Genomic DNA, 20,261 nt, shown 5'->3' with positions numbered 1-20,261 from the left:
GAAGCTGTTAGCATTGTACATTGTTGTAGGAAACCTCATACACATGGGTGTGTTTACTTCGGAGTATGGTTGTGTTCCAAATGGCGAGCACGCATGGAGCATGCACTTTGCACGCAAGGAATTGTGGGTGTGAGTATGAGCACGAGTGCAAGTGCGAGTCCAAGTGCGAGTGCAGATTATTTGGAACACAGCCTCATTTGTATTGAATTAAGTTTTGAGTCGCCATCGTACAAAATACAACTACAGTAGAACCTCGATGATATGTTCCTGTTTCATACATTTTCCTGTGTCATACGCCGATTAATTTTGGTCCGCCAAAAGTAATATATTTACAATGGTTTACTTTCCCGGAACATACACTTATAAAATCATTAATTTCCCGTTTCATGCGTTTTTACAAAGCGGAAAAGTCTTATAATTCACAAAATTTTTTGTTATATTCCTCCTGATAAACTACTTTTTAATACTTTTATTTTGAAAAACGTTCATTGCTTACCTTTACAAACGTAAGAAAATAACTTTATCGCATCATAGATATGGATAGTATCAGGAAGACTGTGCACTTAGCTTGTAGCATCTATGGCCAGCACCAAGCGAGACTAGTGGCGCAAACTAGCAATGATTATGAAAATGGTGCACGCTCTTTACCTCTCATATTTTGTGCATTCATTAATCTTTGAACTAAATATACCCGTTTGTTATTGTTTTCTTACGATCGGATTGTTTTGTATTTTACGTTTCTCAAGTTAAAATTTTATTGAAAATTGTTCTGTTGCATAAAGTTTTTTGTAAAATGAAACAAACAAGCAAAAATATCTGATTTTCTTTTTACAGTAGCCAAATTTTTTTTAATTTCTAATTTAGGCTTGGTGACTTTTCCATACACTTTCCCGCATCATACACCATTTTTGTGCCCTCCGTTGAAAAGTGAATACAGGGGTTCTACTGTACTAGAACAGCTTATTAGCCGTAATTATGATAACCAATAGGCTTACATCAGAATAAATTATAATTATATAAGTCGTTACTGCAACTTGCCAATAGTAAACAAACGGTAAAGTAAGGTTAAGTTTTTTTTTTTTTTTGTGTTCAAGACGTTACGTTTTTCGTACGTAATACTTCTGACATTCAATTCACAGGAAATTTGAAAGAAAAAAAAATTGTAGAAATATTGAGCACTTAAAATTGACATTAATTGACTCCACTTGCAATCCGTCGCAGTAGTAACAATAACACGCCTAGTAATAACAGTCGACACCATAGAGTAAGTATGTGTCTCGTCTCTCGTGTATGGTAAGTACCAGAGATTTGTATCAATATTATAAATTTTTTCAATTGCCACGGTCGTATAGTGACGTAAATTGGCGCCACCAGAGCAAACTATCATTGTTTGCGGCAATATTACTTAAGAGAGCGCTATCTTTATTTACATTTGTTCGCGATATAAAAAAGTGTACTGGAAAGTAAAGGGCTAACCCTCTTGAAGATAGTTTGTATTTCGCTTCTATTTTTTATATTGATTTTTATACTCAAGTCTTTAAAGTTGTTTGCAGTTTGTATTTTTGTAATAAAAAGGGAATTTATATAGTTTAAAACTAATTTATGTTATTTGTAATAATTGTTACTATATGGGAAAATATTTTTCCTTGGAGTATCGAAAGTATCTAACTGAAAAAACAATACAGAATCGAGTATCGAAAGTGTGGTATCGTCCCACCTCTATGAGATGCAAGTTGAAACAAAATAAAATAAATGTTTTGCGATCCATTTAGATAATGCTTAGATACATTTTGATACAAACTTCATGCTAAATAAATTACATTAATTGAATTAAAAATATTTAAAAAAATTAGTTTATGTGATTTTAGTTGAATTTCGATAAAATTCTCCTTAATTTAATGTTTTAAGTTGCATTTCCGTGCTTTATGCTATATTAACTTCCATTTCTGTGTTATTTGGGTTTTATCTCAATTTACAGTATAATCTTGTCCTATTAATTGTTTTTGAAGGGCAGATAGTATCAGGCAGTAGTACAAGTGTACTACTAGTTTTCCTCTTGCAGGAGCTGTGCAACATGTTGTCCATGAAGATTGACAGGAAGTTCGAAAAGAAGCAGGAGCTGGCCGGTTGCCTCTCAGAGGTCGTCACGGAATGCTACGAGAAGGGCCACCTGCTCGAGGTGCACGCGGAGGCAGAAAGGCGGTTGACAGAAAAGATCGAGGTGGTGAAGTCTGTAGTGGATGAGTCGTCGTCTCACATCTACAAGCTCCACGACAAGCTCTCCCAAGTGGGGTAAGCACATTCTTGTCATTTCCTTCTCACCTGTGACCGATAGTTTAAGTTATTTTCCAGGATGGAATGAACATGTTAAATGATTTGTGATGTTTCTCAAGATTCTAATTAATTGAGACTTACTAAAAAGGAAATTTTATTAAAAGGGTTCAAATGTGTTTACTTATAGGTCCAATGCCAAATATTTAAATTTATTATGCAGGGAATTTTCTTAAGAGTATTTTACTGTATTTACAGTTTTATAGCCTTAGAAAGTTGTGTAAAGTAGCAGATACTGGGATTTTTTTTTGGGACGGGGTTTCAAAAATATAATAATAATTGGAAATATATAAAATATAAGAACTATAAAAATATAAAAAAATAAGAACTATTTATCAAAAAGGGATTTGAAAATTTATATTATCATTCTCACCATGCATTGCTTCCTGTCTGGTTTGTGGTATGTTTTGAAACTAGGCCGATGCGAATATCAATGTTTTTAGTTTGAATCGAATATGAATATCAAATTATTCACGAATACGAATATTGAATTTGACTAGTAAGAATGAGGATTACAATGCCTTAAAAAAAATTTCACGTCATGTAACAACTTCTGGAAAATTAAACAAATAATACTTAATTGAAAGGTTGGTTAAGTTAAGTCAGCTACAATAATTGTAAGAAAAATGTTTTTTAAAATATATAAATGATGAAATATTTGGTTTTTAATTATGCAGCTATTCTAACAATCAAACAAATTCTTATTAGCCATATTTTCCACAACCTGCTACTCTGCATATGAATCCTGAAAATTTTTGAGAACCGCTAAATATAGTATAATCCATTGCAGTCTATTTTATGAAAAATGTTAATTTTTTTTTAAATGCTGTATTCCTAAATTAGTGATTGAATGAGCTCATATTGACATATTTAAGCCCTAGATATTCACCAGTTTTTGTGTAATGGCTGCCAGGTAAATTGTATTTTAGTGCAACAATATAAAAACAAATTTGGCTAATTTCATCTAGAATCTTGAACCATTATTTACATTTTTTTTAAATATTTTTTTGAGTCTCAATTTCTGTTTTGTCACACACTCACACTCACGCACACTCACGCACACTCACGCACACTCACGCACACTCACGCACAGAGAGAGAGAGAGAGAGAGAGAGAGATAGAGAGAGAGAGAGATAGATAGATATGCTACTGTATCTCATGGTGTTAAATCGATTTTGACTATTAAATTACACACTGTTGAAACTATGAGATTATTTCCTGGTTTTTGAAGTTGGTCTATTCGTCCCCACTTCTGGTGCGAGTGACAAAATAAATACAAATAATATTTTGTTTTAAGTTTGAAATGACAAATGTGCCATGTTTTAAATTATTCCCGCAATATTTCCGTTACTGTTTATTGAGACAGTAGTAGGGGGAAAAACTTTGAATCGTGTTGCATGTTTAAAATGTTGTTTATTGTTCACTTTTTTTTGATTATGAACCCCATTAAAACATCATAAATGGTATCTACATGTATATTGCAGAATATGTCTTAACCTCAACAGTTAACATTGGTGTAAGATAAACTCATGAGGCATGCTTTGTCCAATATTCGTAAGAAAACAAATATTCACTATTTCGAAGTGTTAGTATTCAAGGTTGGATTGAATATGGGTAGTTTATTACAGTTAAACCTGATTACAATTCTCAAGGGACCACAATTTTCCCACTTTGTAATAATGAGGTTTGTACTAACCAAACTATTGGAAAAACATTACAACATAAATAAATTAATTACCTTTTAATTTTTAAAATGACATCCATAAATAATATTATATCCACTGTATTGTATAAACTGTTGTAGCCAACCACTACTGAACTTAAATTCTGATATCTCTTAACCTCAGTGCTAAGTAATCTGCCTTCTTCTGCATAGTAGGTCAAGAAATTGGAAAATTCCCTGCACATATTTCTTCATGTTTTGGAGCTGCATTCTTTGTTTATATTCTTTTTATATATCCACAAGAAATTGCAAAAGCTGTCAATCTTTTCACAATTTTTTAGAATTATTGTTGATAAGTAGAGGCACTGGAAAATCGTAAAAACGATATAGACGCGAATAAAAGCGACAAAATGGTTTACCGACGAATAAACGCTATAATCCGGCTTTTATAAGTAATTATTAAAATTTCATGTAATATAAAAATTTCCAGTAAGTTTTAGGTTTCTCTAATATTTTTAAATAAACCATTTCTTATTATTAACGGCCTGACCTCATACAATTAAGAACATTCTTTATTTTATGCATCTTTTTACCGTGTTTGAAGATTACCTAATAAACGGTGACGATGGCGAGCCATGTAAACAATAAACAAGATCTATGAAACTTGTAAATAAAACGAAACACAATTTAAATACGCATAGGCTCGCGCGGAAACTTGGTTAACGGCAAACGTAATGTACGACCCAAACAAATGTAAACGATTAAAGAGAGACGTTTATTTACGTGCATGAATATTTTCACGGGAAAGAAAGTGAAAACATTGAAGCGGCCATGTTTGCCAACGTGTGCGTGCGTGATATTAACACAAGCAATCAAATTATTTACTGCTAAATGACAACAACTAAAATATAAAAATGCATTAATTTTTTGTTTACAACACACGCAGCTTATATTTGGCAACTACAAAAAAAATTACGAAAATCTACTTCAGTCAAATTTGTGAGCACTTTAACGGGGAAAAAGATGGCAGCAATGTAGCTCTATTCTTTTGTCGCTCATTTGTTGAAAGTACCTAGTGTTTTCCTAATTTCCTAATCCGAAAAACAAACGGTAATCTGTGAAACTGAAATATTGCGCTGCTATTCACAATATAATTAAGGTTATTAAAGTCTGTTTTCTGTATTGCGTTTGCGTGCAGTGTAGTTAGAACTATATTTTTTTTTTTTTTTACCATTATGGGACGGACAAAATCTGTTACCGTGCATTCACGTGCAGAGCAATACAAATCGCACCATTTCTATGTTAGTGACACTAACATACTTATGTGCAAAGCTTGCAACACCCGCATAAACTGGGAGAAGAAATAAAATTAAAGCTATATAAATGCTATATGGCAAAATATAAATGCTACGAACAGCCATTATAAACGCTATTTTCCAGTGCCTCTATTGATAAGGGCAATTGTGGGATCTTATATCTCTAGCGATTACAATTTTTTTCCATTGTCAATTTCTTTGATAATTTTTGTAATTTTATATTGTTAAGTTTACATTTTTCAGTCATTTTATAACACAACACACACACAAAATTCAGGTTATAGCACACATGCGAACAAAACAATATACAGTGGAACCTCGTTATTACGAGTACGGGATACTACGAGACCTTCGTTGTTACGACAGTTTTGTAATGCACCGTCAGCTTGACTACGTAAATCATACTAAATTAAACTGGTTTTTACGAGTGCCTTCTTGTTGGCCCTTTTGTAAGTACGAGTGATTTGAATGGCATCTTCAAAAAAGGAAAAACAGTCAGTTAAAAAAATAACGTGCACGCAGTAAATACAGACAGCTGCGTGGCTACGCGAGTGCAAGACAGATTGGGTTCTTAGCAAGGTATAAGCCTTGGTTTCATCGTATTTTTGTCTCGTTTGAACTGTTGTACTGATTGGGGGGGGGGGGGGGTTCAATTAATTATTTGTGGTTTTTTTTTTTTCGTTCTCTTAGTCCATTTTCCTGTTGACAACAGCAATTTTTGCCTAATTTGTGTTTTTTGTCTTTTGGTTTTTTGTAGTTTTCTTCTACAGACATACATGTGCTTAGCAATGGCGTAAGTCCAAAAGCTTACATCAAGAAAAAAATACAATTGTAGAAATCAGGAAATCAGCATCAGCAGTTCCTCCAGGTTGCTGAAAAATGCTAGGAATTTAGGACAATCTCACCAAAGACTATTCTCTCGAATCAGGGCGTAGGATGTCATTGGCGAAACTTCCAGACTGGAATATCTGCCAGCTGCAGAAGTTTACTGGGGCTTTGGCGTTACACCCTACGTCTGACGCTATAATTGGCAGACGTCCTGATATTAAAATTATTTTGAAGATAAATAATTAATCCATCGCGAATAATTTGCGGTCGTTGCGTGATCTGGCTGACTCCCTGGGAATCGGGACCACCCTACACACAGGAGATGTCTTGCCCGATGTACTCCTAGAAAGCGACTCTTGCTACGCCCTCTTAAACTTAATTATTACTAGTAACTTAAACAATTCAAACTCACCAAACCGAAACAGTCTTATTATAATTACTGGATGAAATAATTTCTAACAGGCGAACTGTGTTCAGCTGTGAATTCATGACGAAAGTGTGCATAAAAAGGAAATAATTCAATTATAAAAATATATATTACGAACAAACAGGAGAAATAAAATGTTAAGATTAATCAGCAATCCTAATGATGGGTAGCTCTCTACAACCCTATAATAACTTTAGTTGAAATATTACAATTATTAAAAATTGATATTGACGCGGGGGGGGGGGGGGGGGGGGGAGAGGAATCGTACCACCAAATGTTACGGGGGGAAGAGTCGTAACTCTTAAAACAAAAACACTCGCTTGGCATAAAATATACGAAAGGCATTAATCACAATTGCTCTTAACTTAATAAAATACTTTAATGTTCCTAGGATCAAAGTTAATAGGTTCGTCATCCCGTACAGGATGTCTGGTGAGAGCTGAACTAAGGAGATTTTGCAAAATAACATAATACTAAATTAAAATGATTTTATTTTTAAAGTCAAATAATCAAAATGTCTTAACGAACATTTTCATATCGGGATTACAATTTACAACAAAAACAATCTCTGCATTACTTCCTTAACTACTGAACGACCATACAAGAGAGAGAGAACTTCACTAAGCTTTTCCCTAATCCTTCCGAATACATAATAATTTATAATTAAAATTAAGACAAAGATAATTCAATACTCACATTTTCCAATAAGCATTTCTTGATGATCGATTACTTTAAAACCTAACGTAAGGGACTCTCCTGCCCTTAAAACCCGAACGAACATTACATTTCAAAAACTATGACTCTGACTCGTGACCCCTGACGAGTGAGCTTGAAGACGATTACATTACAAACTAACTTAAATTACATTACGACCTAAGCAACTCGTGGCCACTGGCGAGCGGCATAGCTTCCGCCAGTGAGCCCCAAGCTACCACTCACTTGCGCTTAAATTTGCGTGCACCGCCGCGCCTAGCATAACAACCGCTCGTTATTGAAGCCAAATTTACTAAACAACTCACTAGGACATCTGGGAAGGCTACCCCCCTCTACCCCGACGTGCAGGCCACACTGCTCGGCCTGTTACGACAGCGCGCCCCAGTAACTGCAAGCCCGCAGCATGCCGCGCCGGCCCCGTGCCCCAATTACATGGTCACGCCACTTGCGCATACGAGTGAACAGAGATAGCCGTCCCAGAGTCCCGTCAGTAAAGTCCCTAAATTTGATTTCAATAACCCTGCAAAATTTCGAACCACGACAATATTATTAAAAATAATCTGCAAAATAACCATAATAAACATTTAAATGTTCTGAATGGTTATGAAGTAATTATTTTTTTTTTTTTTTTAAGTTATTAGTCTAGTTAATACATAAGCCATTAGTACAAAGTACATAGGTACTACACTATTGCTTGTTTAAACTAATTTTGTATTAAGAATGTACAAATTGAACAGATAAACACTATAAATGATAAAAATACAAGACAAAACTATATGAAATTTATGCTAATGTAGAATATTTTGATGGCATATTTTAGTTATAGAAGTGAAATTTCATTGAATACTACAGTAAATTCCTACTAACAATATTCTCAAGTTAGAAATTTAGACTTATTATTAAGAAGATTTTATTAAGAGGCTAAAATTGTTTGTGTTTGTAGGTACAGTACTAATTTTTTTAAGCTTATTGTCCAGGAAATTTGTAAAAGTAATTTTCTTGAAAGGGTACAGAGTTTGTACATATATATGTATATATAATATATTTTTTTAAATTTATTATTTCTCTTCTGCAGGCAGGTGAGAAATGAAAACATAGAACGGTGCAAAAATTTCAAAAATGATGCACTTCAGAAACTTTTAAACGTTGAAAACTGTTCCATGGAACTGCAGGCGACAAGCGACTCATTCTTTACTGATCTGAAGACAACAATAAGTAAGTTACAGAATTGCGTGTTAAAAGTTTTATGTTCTTGGTTGTGTTTACAAAAACTAAACATTTGTCACAATGTATGTTTATAAATTATATGTGTAGGTCATTAATGATTTTAATAAAATAAGGTATAGAAAAATAATTTTTGCTTATTCTTAATAGTGTTTAACTTAATCAGTGTAGTATCGTAATCAGTGTAAGTCGCAACCTCTCTTCTTTGGTGTATACTTTGGCCACACGTGTGGTAGCCACTTCTGTCGACTCAACCTCCTTCTCCTTCGAGGTGTACGGCACCACGTTGTGGTGATCATTACTGTAAATATAATTTCTTCTACTTAAATGGGCGCCATGTTCCTATTATTATTCATGAAAAAATAATATTAAAACAGAACAAACATTTACATATATATATAGTAACTGTGATATAGCCTGATTGTAGTGTTTCCATCAACTTTATCGATCATCATTCAATAAGATTCAACATAGGCATGGTTTTATCTGGAATATTAAATTTAATATCATATGATGAAATAATTTCCAACGAATTAACATGTATCATTGAAAACCATAAAATTAACTACTTCCATCAATTATTCTCTTACATAGGATATTGCCTCATTTATGTTGAACAAAAGAAAAACCTTACTCGAACAGTTATATCTGATAACAAAACAAAATATTAAAGTAGCTAAAATACAGTCTGGATGAAAAATCATATATGTATGTAATCAATATTATTTTCCCAAAACTAGCTTCAATCGTTTACACACAAAATTCTCACCTCTACCTCTGAGCTTGTCGACAAAGTTTAACTTGTGAATATTTCAAACCTATCAGTTTAATCTGTGCCAAAGAATAGTTTTTTTTTTTTTTAACATTCAAAATAATCAGATCGTTCAGGCTTACCTAAATTCTTCTTGAACCAAATCAAGCCTGAGGCATTGCAAATACTGAGAATGGCCAAAACTCAGCTAAATCAAACCTGATTAAAACAACTGATACTTCAATTTGTGGCCAAACTTCACAGGATTATTATCAATTGCCACTCTTGATATATTAAGACCATTTTCTGAAGTTACAACACATTTTCGTGGAACTCAATATACGATCAAGCCATATTTAAACAATGGCTTTTCCCAACTTTTTTCTTCTATATCCTTCCCTGCACTCATATGAACTTCAACTCTCTAATTGTTATATAATTTAAACATTGATTGTTAGCCTAAATAAACAACATGGCTGGGATTAATTAACTTGACTGATACATTGGTATCTGATGAAAAATATACGTTAATACCTAACCAAATTATAGCAATCTGACTAAATTAAAATATAAAAATTCTGAAAATACTTGCCCTCCACATTAACCTTCAAACAAAATATTAGTAAACATTGTGCACAGATAGAAAATTAAATAAACATATAGCCAACATGAACAAAAATAAACCTTAAGAGTCCAAAGAGTAATCAAATAATTGTCCATGGAGGTAACACACTAATAAAATCTGAAACATACATAATTATAGAAATTAAATATTGGTTTGAGGCAAGACTGTACGTGGCTACGCGTACAGAAAGCCGCTCCACATCCAATCACCAAATAATTTTCTAAAAGTATTTGTGGTTGTATGTTTTCAACTCGGACAGTACATGGCTTGCCGAAAAACATGGCGTCGCACACACCCTCGCCGCTCCAGACGTTAAACACGCGCTGCATCTGGTGGCTTGACCTTGGTCACGCATTCAGCTTCAGAACAAAGTTTATGTAAACACTTGCAGTGTCTCTGTTTTAAAACTTCTTTGATAACTGTGTTGTAAATAAAATTGTTTATATTGGTGGATTATCCAAATAATAGTTAGGTCGGATTTGTATCGAAGCATGGGAAGATGATTAGTTCTACACTCACAAAGTTTAAACGACTTAAACAGTAGGAAGTTCTTGTACACTGCACTACAACCTACTGAGGATAAGTTAGCTTCGAAGACCAGCTTCGAATCGAAAATCGTACCGTAATTATCGTACATGGTGAAAATAATATGTAGGAAGTTAATGCAACAAGGGACTAAGTGAAAATAATTTTTTTATTAACAATTAAGTATGTAATAAAAAAAATAGTGCTTTTTTTAAGAACACAATGCGTCGATTAATGCAAAGTAGCAGCTTCTTAGCAACATCATATGGTTTAAATTATTAAGTGTTTCTAACCTGACCATTCATAACCTCAAATTCTCAAAGTTCGTAGTGCTATAAATATTTAAAAAAACTATGTACGTTATACAGGAGTAATGCTCCTTAAAGAACACACTCCTGCGAGTAATGCAAAGTATCAGCTTCGTGGCAACATCATCTGGTATCCATTTTATAGTGTTTCGAACATAACGATTCATTACCTTACACATCTCACAGAACAAAGTGTTAAAAAAATGTAAAAAACACTACGTACGTTATACAGACCTAGTGCTCCTTAAAGAACACACTCCAGCGAGTAATGCAAAGTATCAGCTTCGTGGCAACATCATCTGGTTTCCATTCTATAGTGTTTAGAACTTGACAATTTATTAACATACTGTACTCATTGTTCGAAGTGTTAAAAAATTCTCAAAAACAAAACGTACGTTATACAGGACTAGTGCTCCTTAAAGAACACACTCCAGCGAGTATTGCAAAGTATCAGCTTCGTGGCAACATCATGTGTTTTCCATTTTATAGTGTTTAGAACTTGACAATTTATTAACATACTGTACTCATTGTTCGAAGTGTTAAAAAATTCTCAAAAACAAAACGTACGTTATACAGGACTAGCGCTCCTTAAAGAACACACTCCAGCGAGTATTGCAAAGTATCAGCTTCGTGGCAACATCATCTGGTATCCATTTTATAGTGTTTCGAACATGACGATTCATTACCTCACACGTCTCAGAGAAGGAAGTGTAAAAAAATATGTCAAAAACACTACGTACGTTATACAGGACTAGTGCTCCTTAAAGTACACACTCCTGCGAGTAATTCAAAGTATCAGCTTCGTGGCAACATCGTCTGGTTTTCATTTTATAATGTTTCAAACTTACCATTTATAACCATACACTTCTCAGAAAACAAAGTGTTAAAAAAATGTCAAAATCACTGCGTACGTTATACAGGACTAGTGCTCCTTAAAGAACACACTCCAGCGAGTATTGCAAAGTATCAGCTTCGTGGAAACATCATCTGGTTTCCATTTTATAGTATTTCTAACATGACGATTCATTACCTCACACGTCTCAGACAATGAAGTGTAAAAAAAATGTCAAAAACACTGCGTACGTTATACAGGACTAGTGCTCCTTAAAGAACACACTTTAGCAAGTAATAAAAGTATCAGCTTCGTGGCAACATCGTATGGTTTTCATTTTATAATGTTTCGAACTTACCATTTATAACCATACACATCTCAGAGAACGAAGTGTTAAAAAAATGTCAAAAATACTGCTTACGTTATACAGGACTAGTGCTCTTTAAAGAACACACTCCTGGAGTAATACAAAGTATCAGCTTCGTGGCAACATCGTCTGGTTTTCATTTTATAATGTTTCGAACTTACCATTTATAAACATACACATCTCAGAGAACGAAGTGTTAAAAAAATGTCAAAAACACTGCGTACGTTATACAGGACTAGTGCTCTTTAAAGAACACACTCCAGCGAGTATTGCAAAGTATCAGCTTCGTGGCAACATCATCTGGTTTCCATTTTATAGTGTTTCTAACATGATGATACATTACCTCACACGTCTCTGACAATGAAGTGTAAAAAAAAATGTCAAAAACACTACGTACGTTATACAGGACTAGTGCTCCTTAAAGAACACACTCCTGCGAGTAATTTAAAGTATCAGCTTCGTGGCAACATCGTCTGGTTTTCATTTTATAATGTTTCGAACTTACCATTTATAACCATACACATCTCAGAGAACGAAGTGATAAAAAAAAATCAAAAACACTGCACACGTTATACAGGACTAGTGCTCCTTAAAGAACACACCCCTGCGAGTAATTCAAAGTATCAGCTTCGTGGCAACATCGTCTGGTTTTCATTTTATAGTGTTTCGAACTTTCCATTTATAACAATACACATCTCAGAGAACGAAGTGTTAAAAAAATGTCAAAAACACTGCGTACGTTATACAGGACTAGTGCTCCTTAAAGAACACACTCCTGCGAGTAATTCAAAGTATCAGCTTCGTGGCAACATCGTCTGGTTTCCATTTAATAGTGTTTCGAACTTACCATTTATAACCATACACTACTCATTGTTCGAAGTGTTGAAAAAATGTCAAAAACACTACGTACGTTATACAGGACTAGTGCTCCTTAAAGAACATACTCCTGCGAGTAATTCAAAGTATCAGCTTCGTGGCAACATCGTCTGGTTTCCATTTAATAGTGTTTCGAACTTACCATTTATAACCATACACATCTCAGAGAACGAGTGTTAAAAAATTGTCAAAAAACACTGCGTACGTTATACAGGACTAGTGCTCCTTAAAGAACACACTCCTGCGAGTAATTCAAAGTATCAGCTTCGTGGCAACATCATCTGGTATCCATTTTATAGTGTTTCGAACTTACCATATATAACCATACACATCTCTGAGAACGAAGTGTTAAAAAAATGTCAAAAACACTGCGTACGTTATACAGGACTAGTGCTCCTTAAAGAACACACTCCTGCGAGTAATTCAAAGTATCAGCTTCGTGGCAACATCGTCTGGTTTTCATTTTATAATGTTTCGAACTTACCATTTATACCAATACTCATCTCAGAGAACGAAGTGTTAAAAAAATGTCAAAAACACTGCGTACGTTACACAGGACTAGTGCTCCTTTAGGAACACACTCCTGCGAGTAATGCAAAGTATCAGCTTCATTGCAACATCATCTGGTATCCAATTTATAGTGTTTCGAACATGACGATTCATTACCTCACACGTCTCAGAGAATGAAGTGTAAAAAAAAATGTCAACACCGCTACGTACGTTATACAGGACTAGTGCTCCTTAAAGAACACACTCCTGCAAGTAATACAAAGTATCAGCTTCGTGGCAACATCGTCTGGTTTTCATTTTATAATGTTTCGAACTTACCATTTATAACAATACACATCTCAGAGAACGAACTGTTAAAAAAATGTCAAAAACACTGCGTACGTTATACAGGACTAGTGCTCCTTAAAGAACACACTCCACCGAGTAATTCGAAGTATCAGCTTCGTGGCAACATCATCTGGTATACATTTTGTAGTGTTTCGAACTTACCATTTATAACCATACACATCTCAGAGAACGAAGTGTTAAAAAAATGTCAAAAACACTGCGTACGTTATACAGGACTAGTGCTCCTTAAAGAACACACTCCTGCGAGTAATTCAAAGTATCAGCTTCGTGGCAACATCGTCTAGTTTTCATTTTATAGTGTTTCGAACTTACCATTTATAACCATACACATCTCAGAGAACGAAGTGATAAAAAAAAATCAAAAACACTGCACACGTTATACAGGACTAGTGCTCCTTAAAGAACACACTCCTGCGAGTAATTCAAAGTATCAGCTTCGTGGCAACATCGTCTGGTTTTCATTTTATAGTGTTTCGAACTTTCCATTTATAACAATACACTTCTCAGAGAACGAAGTGTTAAAAAAATGTCAAAAACACTGCGTACGTTATACAGGACTAGTGCTCCTTGAAGAACACACTCCTGCGAGTAATTCAAAGTATCAGCTTCGTGGCAACATCGTCTGGTTTCCATTTAATAGTGTTTCGAACTTACCATTTATAACCATACACTACTCATTGTTCGAAGTGTTGAAAAAATGTCAAAAACACTATGTATGTTATACAGGACTAGTGCTCCTTAAAGAACACACTCCTGCGAGTAATTCAAAGTATCAGCTTCGTGGCAACATCGTCTGGTTTCCATTTAATAGTGTTTCGAACTTACCATTTATAACCATACACATCTCAGAGAACGAGTGATAAAAAAATGTCAAAAAACACTGCGTACGTTATACAGGACTAGTGCTCCTTAAAGAACACACTCCTGCGAGTAATTCAAAGTATAAGCTTCGTGGCAACATCATCTGGTATCCTTTTTATAGTGTTTCGAACTTACCATATATAACCATACACATCTCAGAGAACGAAGTGTTAAAAAAATGTCAAAAACTCTGCGTACGTTATACAGGACTAGTGCTCCTTAAAGAACACACTCCTGCGAGTAATTCAAAGTATCAGCTTCGTGACAACATCGTCTGGTTTTCATTTTATAATGTTTCGAACTTACCATTTATAACAATACACATCTCAGAGAACGAAGTGTTAAAGAAATGTCAAAAACACTGCGTTTGTTATACAGGACTAGTGCTCCTTAAAGAACAAACTCCTGCGAGTAATTCAAAGTATCAGCTTCAAGGCAACATCGTCTGGTTTCCATTTTATAGTGTTTCTAACATGACGATTTATAACCATACACTACTCATTGTTCGAAGTGTTGAAAAAATGTCAAAAAAACTACGTACGTTAAACAGGATAGTGGTCCTTAAAGATCACACTCCAGCGAGTATTGCAAAGTATCAGCTTCGTGGCAACATCATCTGTTTTCTATTTTATAGTGTTTCTAACATGACGATTCATTACCTCACACGTCTCAGACAATGAAGTGTAAAAAAATATGTCAAAAACACTACGTACGTTATACAGGACTAGTGCTCCTTAAAGTACACACTCCTGCGAGTAATTCAAAGTATCAGCTTCGTGGCAACATCGTCTGGTTTTCATTTTATAATGTTTCGAACTTACCATTTATAACCATACACATCTCAGAGAACGAAGTGTTAAAAAAATGTCAAAAACACTGCGTATGTTATACAGGACTAGTGCTCCTTAAAGAACACACTCCAGCGAGTATTGCAAAATATCAGCTTCGTGGCAACATCATCTGATTTCCATTTTATAGTTTTTCTAACATGACGATTCATTACCTCACACGTCTCAGACAATGAAGTGTAAAAAAAAATGTCAAAAACACTACGTACGTTATACAGGTCTAGTGCTCCTTAAAGAACACACTCCTGCGAGTAATTCAAAGTATCAGCTTCGTGGCAACATCGTCTGGTTTTCATTTTATAATGTTTCGAACTTACCATTTATAAAAATACACATCTCAGAGAACGAAGTGTTAAAAAAATGTCAAAAACACTGCGTACGTTATACAGGACTAGTGCTCCTTAAAGAACACACTCCTGCGAGTAATTCAAAGTATCAGCTTCGTGGCAACATCGTCTGGTTTCCATTTTATAGTTTTTCTAACATGACGATTTATAACCATACATTACTCATTGTTCGAAGTGTTGAAAAAAAGTCAAAAACACTACGTTCATTATACAGGACTAGTGCTCCTTAAAGAACACACTCCAGCGAGTATTGCAAAGTATCAGATTCGTGGCAACATCATCTGGTTTCCATTTTATAGTATTTCTAACATGACAATTCATTACCTCACATGTCTCAGACAATGAAGTGTAAAAAAAATGTCAAAAACACTACGTACGTTATACAGGACTAGTGCTCCTTAAAGAACACACTCCTGCGAGTAATTCAAAGTATCAGCTTCGTGGCAACATCGTCTGGTTTTTATTTTATAATGTTTCGAACTTACCATTTATAACAATACACATCTCAGAGAACGAAGTGTTAAAAAAATGTCAAAAACACTGCGTACGTTATACAGGACTAGTGCTCCTTAAAGAACACACTCCTGCGAGTAATTCAAAGTATCAGCTTCGTGGCAACATCATCTGGTATACATTTTGTAGTGTTTCGAACTTACCATATATAACCATACACATCTCAGAGAACGAAGTGTTAAAAAAATGTCAAAAACACTGCGTACGTTTACAGGACTAGTGCTCCTTAAAGAACACACTCCAGCAAGTATTGCAAAGTATCAGCTTCGTGGCAACATCATCTGGTATCCATTTTATAGTGTTTCGAACATGTCGTTTCATTACCTCACACGGCTCAGAGTATTAAGTGTAAAAAAAAATGTCAAAACCGCTACGTAGGTAAAAAGGACTAGTGCTCCTTAAAGAACACACTCCTGCGAGTAACAAAAAGTATCAGCTTCGTGGCAACATCGTCTGGTTTCCATTTTATAGTGTTTTTAACATGACAATTTATAACCATACACTACTCATTGTTCGAAGTGTTGAAAAAATGTCAAAAAAACTACGTACGTTATACAGGACTAGTGCTCCTTAAAGAACACACTCCAGCGAGTATTGCAAAGTATCAGCTTCGTGGCAACATCATCTGGTTTCCATTTTATAGTGTTTCGAACTTACCATTTATAACCATACACATCTCAGAGAACGAAGTGTTAAAAAAATGTCAAAAAACACTGCGTACGTTATACAGGACTAGTGCTCCTTAAAGAACACACTTCTGCGAGTAATTCAAACTATCAGCTGCCAGGCAACATCATCTGGTATCCATTTTATAGTGTTTCGAACTTACCATATATAACCATACACACATCAGAGAACGAAGTGTTAAAAAAATGTCAAAAACACTGCGTACGTTATACAGGACTAGTGCTCCTTAAAGAACACACTCCTGCGAGTAATTCAAAGTATCAGCTACGTGGCAACATCGTCTGGTTTTCATTTTATAATGTTTCGAACTTACCATTTATAACAATACACATCTCAGAGAACAAAGTGTTAAAAAAATGTCAAAAACACTACGTACGTTATACAGGACTAGTGCTCCTTAAAGAACACACTCCTGCGAGTAATTCAAAGTATCAGCTTCGTGGCAACATCGTCTGGTTTTCATTTTATAATGTTTCGAATTTACCATTTATAACCATACACATCTCAGAGAACGAAGTGTTAAAAAAATGTCAAAAACACTGCGTACGTTTACAGGACTAGTGCTCCTTAAAGAACACACTCCAGCAAGTATTGCAAAGTATCAGCTTCGTGGCAACATCATCTGGTATCCATTTTATAGTGTTTCGAACATGTCGTTTCATTACCTCACACGGCTCAGAGTATTAAGTGTAAAAAAAAATGTCAAAACCGCTACGTAGGTAAAAAGGACTAGTGCTCCTTAATGAACACACTCCTGCGAGTAATATAAAGTATCAGCTTCGTGGCAACATCATCTGGTATCCATTTTATAGTGTTTCGAACATGACGATTCATTACCTCACACGTCTCAGAGAATGAAGTGTAAAAAAAATTTCAAAACCGCTACGTACATTATACAAGACTAGTGCTCCTTAAAGAACACACTCCTGCGAGTAATACAAAGTATCAGCTTCGTGGCAACATCGTCTGGTTTTCATTTTATAATGTTTCGAACTTACCATTTATAACCATACACATCTCAGATAACGAAGTGTTAAAAAAATGTCAAAAACACTGCGTACGTTATACAGGACTAGTGCTCCTTAAAGAACACACTCCTGCGAGTAATTCAAAGTATCAGCTTCGTGGCAACATCATCTGGTTTCCATTTTATAGTGTTTAGAACTTGACAATTTATTAACATACTGTACTCATTGTTCGAAGTCTTAAAAAATTCTCAAAAACAAAACGTACGTTATACAGGACTAGTGCTCCTTAAAGAACACACTCCTGCGAGTAATTCAAAGTATCAGCTTCGTGGCAACATCGTCTGGTTTTCATTTTATAATGTTTCGAACTTACCATTTATAACCATACACTTCTTAGAAAAAAAAGTGTTAAAAAAATGTCAAAATCACTGCGTACGTTATACAGGACTAGTGCTCCTTAAAGAACACACTCCAGCGAGTATTGCAAAGTATCAGCTTCGTGGCAACATCATCTGGTATCCATTTTATAGTGTTTCGAACATGTCGTTTCATTACCTCACACGGCTCAGAGAATTAAGTGTAAAAAAAAATGTCAAAACCGCTACGTACGTTATACAGGACTAGTGCTCCTTAAAGAACTCACTCTTGCGAGTAACAAAAAGTATCAGCTTCGTGGCAACATCGTCTGGTTTCCATTTTATAGTGTTTCTAACTTGACGATTTATAACCATACACTACTCATTGTTCGAAGTGTTGAAAAAATGTCAAAAAAACTATGTACGTTATACAGGACTAGTGCTCCTTAAAGAACACACTCCAGCGAGTATTGCAAAGTATCAGCTTCGTGGCAACATCATCTGGTTTCCATTTTATAGTGTTTCGAACTTACCATTTATAACCATACACATCTCAGAGAACGAAGTGTTAAAAAAATTTCAAAAAACACTGCGTACGTTATACAGGACTAGTGCTCCTTAAAGAACACACTCCTGCGAGTAATTCAAAGTATCAGCTTCGTGGCAACATCATCTGGTATCCATTTTATAGTGTTTCGAACTTACCATATATAACCATACACATCTCAGAGAACGAAGTGTTAAAAAAATGTCAAAAACACTGCGTACGTTATACAGGACTAGTGCTCCTTAAAGAACACACTCCTGCGAGTAATTCAAAGTATCAGCTTCGTGGCAAAATCTACTGGTTTTCATTTTATAATTTTTCGAACTTACCATTTTTAATAATACACATCTCAGAGAAGGAAGTGTTAAAAAAATGTCAAAAACACTGCGTACGTTATACAGGACTAGTGCTCCTTAAAGAACACTCTCCAGCAAGTAATGCAAACTATCAGCTTCTTGGCAACATCGTGTGGTTTCCATTTTATAGTGTTTCTAACATGACAATTCATTACCTCACAAATCTCAGTAAACAAAGTATTAAATAAAATGGAAAGAACACTACGTATGTTATTTGTATTAGGATTGCTGTTTTCAACTTTCAATAAGGTTGATGCCTTCTGCCTTCTGCGGTGGTGATGTTGAGGGTGTGGAGTTGCTTCTGGGCGCCAACTAGCAATAATAGCTACGTGCTAGTGCGTAGCCGAGACTCTTGACTCAGGGCGTGACGTCGCTACGTGGCCGGCAAGCAGTAAGTATCATTCCGTCAGATTTACCCCGGGCTGTTTTAGCCACCAGTGACGCTATGCTACGGGCGTTGTAAATAATACGCGGAGGCTCGATTAAAAATGATTTATTGTCAGGCACGCTATATATGCGCTGCGTCGTGGATGACCCGCTTACTGGGAGCCGTGCTCTTCAGGACACGTTTCTGATGGGCTGAAAACTCACGCAATTCCGGGAGAGATGGCAAGGGCGGAGGTTGAGAGGCTCCGCGGGCTACTCGCGACTCGTCTCCTTGGAGGGCGGTGATTAACTGGCGATGGCTGTGACGTCCGCACGACTCCCCAGCCTCGCTCCCGCGAAAACGTGTCATGTGCAAAAGTAATCCCGGGCCATACACGCCGCCTGATCTTGCTAAAGTCCAGAAGTTACAATTAATATTTAAACATAGCCATTACTTAATTAATATTGTTTTTAAGAGTGCTGAATGTTAATTTAATAGTCCAGTTAATCAGGTCACCTAACAGTACCCCCGTGGTCGACTTTCACGTGGGCGACAGTCGATTAGGCAGGGCAGCTTATGTTCGAGGCGTTGCACCACCCTGCACCCAGGTGCGTTCATGTCGCACATGCTCGGGGCGAGGCGGCGATGCGCCATAGCGGTCTGTGCGGATTCGAGGAGCACTAATGGTTGGCGTCAAGGTGTTACATAATTGTCTGATAATCACTTATTTAGGGTTTTCAAGAAAGCTTTTCAACTTTGTTTACTT

The 20,261-nt window shown here is 35.5% G+C and overlaps 2 protein-coding genes across 2 annotated transcripts in view; one reads left to right on the top strand and one right to left on the bottom strand.

The window, feature by feature from the left end:
- Positions 1-9,860, bottom strand: part of LOC134538750 (uncharacterized) — a 127,974-nt gene extending 118,114 nt beyond the window's left edge. Inside the window, exon 1 of the mRNA XM_063380227.1 lies at positions 9,398-9,860. The gene's annotated coding sequence lies outside the window, so the exon portion shown is untranslated. The remainder of the gene's footprint in view (positions 1-9,397) is intronic.
- Positions 1-20,261, top strand: part of LOC134538748 (kinesin-like protein KIF11-B) — a 194,636-nt gene that overhangs the window by 91,332 nt on the left and 83,043 nt on the right. Inside the window, exons 9-10 of the mRNA XM_063380224.1 lie at positions 2,063-2,292; positions 8,355-8,494. Of these exons, the coding sequence (XP_063236294.1) occupies positions 2,063-2,292; positions 8,355-8,494 (370 nt within the window). The remainder of the gene's footprint in view (positions 1-2,062; positions 2,293-8,354; positions 8,495-20,261) is intronic.

This window comes from Bacillus rossius, chromosome 14, assembly GCF_032445375.1.
Source record: "Bacillus rossius redtenbacheri isolate Brsri chromosome 14, Brsri_v3, whole genome shotgun sequence".
Lineage (NCBI taxonomy): Eukaryota > Metazoa > Arthropoda > Insecta > Phasmatodea > Bacillidae > Bacillus > Bacillus rossius.
The sequence above is the reverse complement of the archived record's forward strand: the minus strand, read 5'-3'. Positions and strand labels throughout refer to the sequence as shown.